This window comes from Passer domesticus, chromosome 5 (genome assembly GCF_036417665.1).
Source record: "Passer domesticus isolate bPasDom1 chromosome 5, bPasDom1.hap1, whole genome shotgun sequence".
Classification (NCBI taxonomy): domain Eukaryota; kingdom Metazoa; phylum Chordata; class Aves; order Passeriformes; family Passeridae; genus Passer; species Passer domesticus.
Genome location: NC_087478.1, coordinates 33,465,546 through 33,474,339, shown reverse-complemented (window position 1 = coordinate 33,474,339; position 8,794 = coordinate 33,465,546). Strand labels below are relative to the sequence as shown.

The 8,794-nt window shown below is 37.9% G+C and overlaps 1 protein-coding gene across 3 annotated transcripts in view; it reads right to left on the bottom strand.

Moving 5' to 3' along the window:
• Nucleotides 1–827: 827 nt before the first annotated feature.
• Nucleotides 828–8,794, bottom strand: part of FRS2 (fibroblast growth factor receptor substrate 2) — a 49,821-nt gene continuing 41,854 nt past the window's right edge. For all 3 annotated transcript variants that reach the window (XM_064419471.1, XM_064419470.1, XM_064419472.1), the window contains exon 7: nucleotides 828–8,529. In XM_064419471.1, coding sequence (XP_064275541.1) covers nucleotides 7,579–8,529 — 951 coding nt within the window. In that variant the 3' untranslated portion in view covers nucleotides 828–7,578. The remainder of the gene's footprint in view (nucleotides 8,530–8,794) is intronic.

Here is an 8,794-nt window from a genome sequence, read left to right as displayed (position 1 = left end):
ATCATTTTGTATGACTCATCTTCCGGAATTAGTTCCAGCAGGTAACTCTCTTCTTGCTGCTAGGTGCTAAACTCTTGGGATATATGGAAAGTTGTTTTAGATTCAAACTGGCAAGAGACAGAAATCCATCCCAATGGAGAGAGCAAAAAAGAACATGACTAAAACTGCCAGCTCACACCTGTATTGCTAATTTTGTCAATAGCTGGTTAGTATAAGTTCTTGAGTATGTCAGGCCTTCCATCCTGTTTTCTTCAGTTAGATGCACTTCCCTCCACAACCCAGTTCTGAAACTAGACTACTAATTTAATTTAAATATCTTTAGTTTTCGTCATAGTTACACCAAAAACTATTTAAGTTTTGGCTAGGGAAAATAATACAACTAAAACAATGTAAACAGCTTCTCTCAGAATCACAGCTTCCATAAAGATATGTACTGAAATAATAATTCATTTTAATTCATGTTTGCTGCTACTGTGGTGAGTTGGGAGAAAAAATATGTTGAAGTGCTTCAGACTTATCCAAGTGATGGCCTTTGAAAGATCCAATAGTGACAGAAAAACTACAGCAAACCAGTGAATTGGGTTTAAGGGGCTTTTGACCATTGCTAAGCAAAGGTGTGACAGAAAACTAGCAGAAATGATCTTGGAGATGAATTTACAGACTTCAGATCACCATGATCAGTTTTGGGAGCTTTTTTACTACTGAGTAGTGAGTGGAATAGGGAGGCAGGGAGGAGGGCAGAGAGAGGTACAGGAAGCAATGATTTAAAGAAAAGCAAAAAAGATTATACAAACAAAACACAGTACAGTGACACTAACACTGCAAACTACTGAAGTAACCCACAGACAACTTTTAATGTAAAATCAATAGTTTATTGCCATGCTACAATTTTTTTTTCCAAATGAAGTTGGCACTGGTAAGGGGGAAAATGTACATAACACATTTTTTTAAAAAATGCACATTTGGTAAGCTTTCTCTATAACAACAGCTTAAAAGAAGTGAAATTATTTTTTTTAAGATTAATGTGGAATGGCATAAAAATACACTCTTTCTGCATAGTATAAGAAATACGGAATGTTTGTAAAAACAAATTCACTGAACAGGGAAAATTACTTGAAATTTTATAAACAATTTGGCAATGGTACTCCCACTGTTTAGACTTTTTTATATAAAAGAAATAAAAATCTAGAAAGCTACCTTTATACAAAGTTGCTATATTTATGCCTTTAAGTAGGAAAAAAACATTTTATAATGCAAATTAGGACATACAATAATCTTACAATATGATACAATGTAATGACAAGAAAGGAACATACAACATAAGAGTTTGGCCTTTGTAGAAATGTCTATTTCTGCATTTAATAAATGCATGTGTGGCACACTGGTGACTGCTGTGTCTGAGCTGCCAGCCAGCTGCGGTGTGGCTGGCACACAGACTGCTTTCCAGGAGACAAAAGGTGATGCTGCAATGAAGCCAGATGTGGAAAGGGCAACGTGCCTGCTGGTCGAGCCATCTGGACTGTGGGACACCATACAACACTCTTTCCTCTCATACCAGAGCATTTCTTATACATTCAGTTATTAAGTACCAAAGTCTTACAAGTGAGAACATCCGTGTTTGCGATTTGGCAAGATTTCAAAATACAAAGTTAGTACCAAATATATAATATATTATATATAAAATGTAGGTGTATGATATACACACATATTCCAATGCAAAAAAACCTGCATTATTATGGAGTTAAATTCACTGACATCCATTCCCAAATAACATTAACATTAAAAAACAGGTGTAATCCTGATCTTTCACACATTTTAGAATCACTTCCTCTTTCATACACAACAGTTAAAGCAATATATATGCAACTATGGCTAAGAAATCAAAATTCCCATTATTATCTGAACTCTGACCACAACAAATAGGATTTGGTTTTCAGTACATGTAATTAAATATATTTATATTTTTACATCTTTTCAGACCATTCCTGAAGAACTTGACCAAGCAGGTCCTCAGGTGTAACAGAGCTGTTACGCCAGCAGTACTTGATCTTGCAGGAGCACATCCAGTGGCCCTTGAAGTCAACAGGAATAATTTCTTCGTCTTCAAAGGACACTGCATGCAGACCAAACAAGCTCTGGAAGGGTCACCTCGCTAACAAGGAAAATTTCCTGATGACATCAAAGCTCCTTGTCAGACTTCCTTTCCAACTGCCAGGGGAAGGAGCGGAGCAAAGGACACTCTGGGCTCTCTGGCTCTCTTGGCAGGCAGGGCTGGGAACAGCCGTGCACGGCACAGCCCCAGCACCAGGACTGGCAGGGGGAGCTTCACGGCACCTTTCCTACTAAGGCTTCTCATGGAAAGCAGGCAGCTGCTTCCCCCACACTCCTCACTTGGCAATTCAGTCACTACAGGTCTCAGACAGGAGCTCTGGCTGGGACCCCAAGGCATTTAGTACTTTGTAGACACAGAGGAAGACGGTCCCTGCTCTGAAGGGCTTGAGCCTATTTTTTCAATCATAGTTTTTACATAATCTCCTTTCTATATACACATATTTGCTACATAAAATAGAATTACACCAAAGTAATGGATATAGTGGAAAACATTGTCACAATATATGTATATTACCACACTAAATAATCACTAAAACTGCAAGAAGAATTTCAAAAATGCCCTTCATAATGTATAAAAATATAGAAATGTCCAACACTTGTTTCATCAATCTTGTTTCTCATATTCTATTTCTACCTGTACACCTACATACTTCCAAACAAAATACTGCGTTAATCTGGAGTAAACACCGTGTTAGGAAATATCCTCATAAGACATCTGACAGACTTACTCACATACCTTACAGCACAGCACAAGAAATAATGTATACATGGTCAGAGTTGCAGATGCTAAGTTGCTTTTTTTTTTTTTTATTTCTTATTCACTCATCTTGTCCCAAAGAGGAAGTAATTCCTAAAGATAGTGAAAGAACCTCAACATGATTTCCTTATTTTATAATCTTCTGTAAGAAGGACATCAGAAAACCTGACTCCATCTTAACGCAGTTTTTTGTGGTGGAATTTCTTCTGGATTTTTTTTTCTTGGAGTGTATATTAATTAAAAATAAAGATATAATAAATGAACTTAGGTTTATATTAAGTAAATACTGTCAAATACAAATGCATGAATTGCTACCTCAAGGAAGAGATGGGAAAGATCATGTCATTAAATTCCAAAAATACCTAACTCTATCTATCACAATGAAGGACCAGACTCCTTTAGGGGAAATAGGAGAATTTCAGATTTAAGTCACTACTACTTCCTACTCCATTGGTTTCATCTTATTTGTAGCCATTAAATAAATTAGTACCTTGCAGAAATGGAATTTCACCATTGATCTAACCTTACATGAAGTGAGGAATACTGCTTAAAAACAGACGTCCAAATCAGATGCATCACTGTATGCTCAAACTGACATGAATCAGAATTTCCACTCTTACTTCACCGACAGTGAATAAGAACAATCTGCTCTCTCTTGAATCTCACTCATTGAGAAGTGGGTAAATACAAAACAAAAACAAGAACAGCCAGATTTTGAGCCAATACACAGTGTTACAAAACCAGCAAAATCAGCTGCTGATCTGTCACCTATAAAAAGCAGCCCTGTTTTGGCATTGGTTTGGACTTCATACAATTTACCCATTTCCATGATCCTTTTTACACCCAAGCCCTAGTCAGAGGTGCAAACACACACAAATATCCAAACATTGGGTGGGGGGGTGGTGGGGGGGAAGGACATTTCATCAATTTATTACATGAAATTTCTACTTCAACACTTATATTTTCTATAAAAGCTCTGAAGACTTTAATAGGAATAGTGCTTCAATGCACATCATCAGATTCAACCCCTGCTGAATGCACACATACTTGCTGGGGGAAACAAAAGATGTTCTAATGAGTGTCATGGTTTTCAGAATGGTCTTTTTCAATATTGTTTTAGGAACTTAGCAAAAAACACCACAAAAATTAAAACAATTGGTCCTCCTTCTGACATGATTTTGAGGAAAATATTATTTTCCTGATATAACAATGGAATAAATTCTCATTCCCTGTATTTCTAGCACAATATCATGTACTTTTGGTCACTTTTTTGTGTTCTTGAACAACTCCATTTCCTTGTTTAAAAGATATAGTAATGTATGTCTTTCCCAAATCATTGCACTAAAGGAATACCTACAGTTAAAGGTTTCCCCTTGTCAAATGTGTTTGAAGGGCAGCAACCAACTGCATATTATGGATGAAAAGTAGAATTGGATGGAGATACTACCATTTTTACAGGACCTAGTTTATGTAAACTTAACATGCCACATTTACTAAAGAAAATGGTTACATATTTCTAGTTTCTCAGTCTATACACCTGTGGGTCCAAAATAAATATGATCTAAATACCATGGAGAGATTTCAGTTGAAAACTGAATCCTAGATTACAGACACTAAATCTAACATCACAGCCTTTAAAAGAGACTGAATTGAAAAAATATTTACCAAGTCTCAAAGGGTAAAGTGCATTGCAACTGCATCTACTTCAAGGGGCAGAAAATAAGGAATGCTAAAGATGAGTAGTGTGGGTGACAGGGACTACCCAGCATGTTTGCAGCGTACACAAAAGGAGAAAGCATTATCCCACCTGTGAAACATAACAGGTTAAAAAAGTAGTCCTGGAAAATATGTCATCAGACTTCTTAATATAATTAAGGCTACCGACAGTTGAAATTTCAGTATGTTCTCAATTCTGGGGACCAGAGCTAAGAAAACATTGTGAAACTTGCAACAATGTAAAAAATTTGCTCAGACCATTCTTTGTATCTGAGACTATTTAGAATAAATGCATAGGACAGTGCACTGGAACTAAGGAGGGATATGGCTGGTTGTTGAAATTTAAGCAGGTCACTTAGGATCTACCCAAAGCCTCTGCTTCCCTATTTAGTAGTTAAGAATATTATTACTTCCCTGCCTCACAGGTGTGTTTTAAGGGTGCAGTTAATTAGTCCAAACTATACAGATGAGGACCATATATTGCTAAGCAGCTAACTAGATCAAACAGGTTTGCCTCAAAACATGCAGCTCACAAATTCAAGTGAGCCATATGCTAATAACAAGAATCACACCAATATTATTAACCCCGTGAGTATTTTGCAATACATGGTAATTTCTCCTCAGTACAGACCAGGAGGTCCATTAGGTGAGGCAATGGCAAAGATGTGAGGGAGCAGTTACAGAATCACAGAATCAGCAGGCTTGGAAAAGACCTCTGAGACCACTGAAGCCAACCTGTGACCGAACACCACCTTGTCAACAAGACCATGGCACCAACTGCCATGCCCAGTCTTTCCTTGAACACCTCCAGGGACTCCACCACCTCGCTGGGCAGCACATTCCAATGCCTCATCAGCCTTTCTGTGAAGAATTTCTTGCATGAACATCTACCTAGCACAGCTTAAGCCTATGTCCTCTTGTCCTGTTGCTGGCTGACTGGGAGAAGAGACCAACACCCCACCTGGCCACAACCTTTAAAATAGCTAGCTATAGGTAGTCTTTACTTTCTTGAGTAGCAAGGTCTCCTCACAAGTCAGCGAGTCTATCACAAGAGTATGCAGAAGCTGACCATGAAATAATTAATAAGGCTTTTTATAAAAAATCTCTTTTAAGCTCCTCACAATGGTCTCAATGACTCCCATCTTTTACTTCAGCACATTATGTTCTTTGTCCATCTGGTATTTCAGTACCATACAGTCTGTAAAGAACTGTATGGTACTGATAATGAAAGCCAGAGTGAAAAGGTGGCCTGATGCCACCTATTGGTATGGCAAGAGACATGTATTTCAGATGCTGCTACTTACTACTGCTTCACTACTAAATTAGAGAAGACCAAAGAAAAAAGTTGTAGGAACAGAAATACACACCAATTTAAAAGACAGAAAATCATTTTAGTTTGGTTTTTTATAAAACTTCAATTCAAATATTGCATGGAGACCCTTAATGCATTTTCAGATCTCCAAATGGCTTTTCTTGCATGTTTTTCCTCACAGTTCAAGGGTTATTTTAACATCATACCAGTTCACACAAGTGTCAGTTCCTTTGCAATCACAGGCTCAAGAGCAATCTCTTCTGCTGCTAGTACCAAGGTGCACCTGCAATACTGCCAGAATTCTAAGATTATTCAGAGTATTAATAAACAAAACAGAAAAAAAAAGTCTAAGGGTGCCTCTGGCATATTCAACAAACATTCTACCTGGATGTACCTGTAACACTGAGCAGCCATCATTGTAACCAAATTCACCAACTGCAAAAGGAAAACAAGTATGCTCATAGATAATACTACCTTCAGATAATTTACTACGTATCTTTTTAAATTAAGTACACTATCACCTATGGATGCACATTGCTAGAACGTACAACTTCCTATAAAGATCTACCAAGTCCAGTACCCTGCCTCCCACGTAACCTGTGTTTGATGCTTTAGAGGAAGACAATAACTGCATAATAAACCTTTCCAGTTGTGCAATAATGCATGCTGTTGGAGAGCTGGGATATTTCTGTCAGGCATAAAGAAGTAGAACACTGGACGAAGACAACCATTTGACCTTCAAGAGTCTTGCTTTGTCAAATGCAGAGAGTAAGACAAATACATAGATGATCCTGAACAATTAAAGCTATGTACAAAATTTTGACTTTTAAAACAAGACATTATGGAACAAATAAAAAGGAAACACACAAATGCAAAGAAAAGAAGGCACACTGAACTAAGAAATGACAAGAGAGCCTTAATTCATACAGCCCACCTGTGAATTCCTTCACAATAAACCCCAAAACTCTAATGAGATAAAAATTTTGTCAGATTTCAGAGGGAATTTGATATGTCACTTGGAATTCTATTCCAACAGAAGGAGCTTAAGGTTGGTTTTTGATGTGTTTATAGCTCTGATCAACGACCATCAATGGGACCTCTCAAATATTACACAAGTTAAGAAAACTGTCAGGAATTAGAGGCCTTCTTGCCCACAGACAAAAAAGGTGTGGTGTTTATATTCCTTGAGATGAACCAATATATCCTGTGTATGTCAAACTGAGTGAATTAACATATTACACACAATTCATTCTGGAGGAACCACTTCAATGAGGAATGAACGTCAGATATTTATATTGAAAGATTAAGTTTACCTGCTAATAATGCACATATCAAGAGGCTTTAAAAAGTGTTATAAATGCCATTAATGAGTATAGGCACCAGACCAGAATATTTATAAATTCAAAACTGGCATGTCACTCAGACTCTAATCAATTAAAGAGGCACTGTGAAAGGCGGTGATGCTGCTATGCAGTAATTACTTCTACGGTAGAATGAAATAGTGTTACCTAAAATGAATACTTGCTCTACATTAATTCCCTTTAGTAAGACAAGTACATGAAGTATGCAGAAAAAGTTCTATTAGTCTATAAAAGGCGTTAGTGTTAAGAAATGCAAAGTACTCGCATCTTCAATTTTATAAACTTCACAAAAGGTGCAAATGATTCAATGCTCCCCAGGCTCACATAGGCAGGTCAGTACTGTTATGTCTAGTTTTCCTAGAAGTACCATCATCTCGGGGCAGTGCTTTTTGCAAGCTTGACATAGCAGCAGTTCTTTCAATGTCTATCACAGCATACAGCTCTGTGCGCCTGGTTGGAGTTTGCGGAAGTGGAGTGGTGGGGGTTTTTGGAGTCTGAGGGTTGTCAGAGTCACTACCACCTTCCAAGTCAACCTGTATATAGTTGAGCTGCCTGTGTTCTAAACTGGGACGCCTAATGTCAAAGTTAAAGACTGTTGGGGTACAGTCCCGACGTCGTGTAAATTCTACTTTATGAGCACTTGCTGGTACTGTTACATTCTCTGTATTGACATAGTTATGCATTAGATCTAGGTTATTGTGGTAGCCATTCAGAGACGGGGTCTTTGGTCCTAAACTGTCATCTTCATCTCTGCTCAGCTTCCGGGCTTCCCAAACAGGAGGCAAGGATGGCAAATTCTCGTAGTTCAGCAGCGCAGTTCTCCTCTGAGCAGAGTTGTTAATGTTCTGGGTGTCTGAGGTACTGGTTGATGTCAAGCGACCTCTCCTGACCCCTGAGGCACTGGGGATTGATAATCTATTGATATTTTCATACACCAATTTATTACCAGATGGTGTCTCTCTACGTTCATCACTGTCATATCCAGTGTCCCATTCAGTGTTGTTTGTGCTGCTGCCACTAACTTGATCTCTCCCAAGTTGTTCCAGTTTCTCTCTTTCCATTAACTGCCTTTGAACAGGTGTTGGTCCTAAAACAAACTTCACTCCTTCAGGCTCCAGGAGAACCTGAGCATCTCTGTCATCAGTACACATCTGATCTTCTTTCACTTTAGTTGTTTCAGTGTTTGAAAGCTTTGATTCCAGTGGCACATGCACACTTGATCGATTCTTTCTTTCCTCTTGTACTCCAGTAGTGTTTACGTAAGTGTGCACCTAAAAGGGAAAGAAAGAAAAAAAAAGAAGTTCAAACACTATTGTGCCTTCTCCCCACCAAATGTATTAGCTTCTTAACTCCCCACTTATTCTTTCTAACCAAAATATCTGAAAAGCAAAACTTGTGCTGGCAGGTGTTTAAGAGCAAAAGTCACCTCTCTTGATTTTGTTGAACTGTAGTCAGTTTTAGGTTTTTTCCCTGAAATTTTGTTATTATTTATGTTAATGTTCCTCTAGTGAAAAAAGAGAATTTATATCTTACATT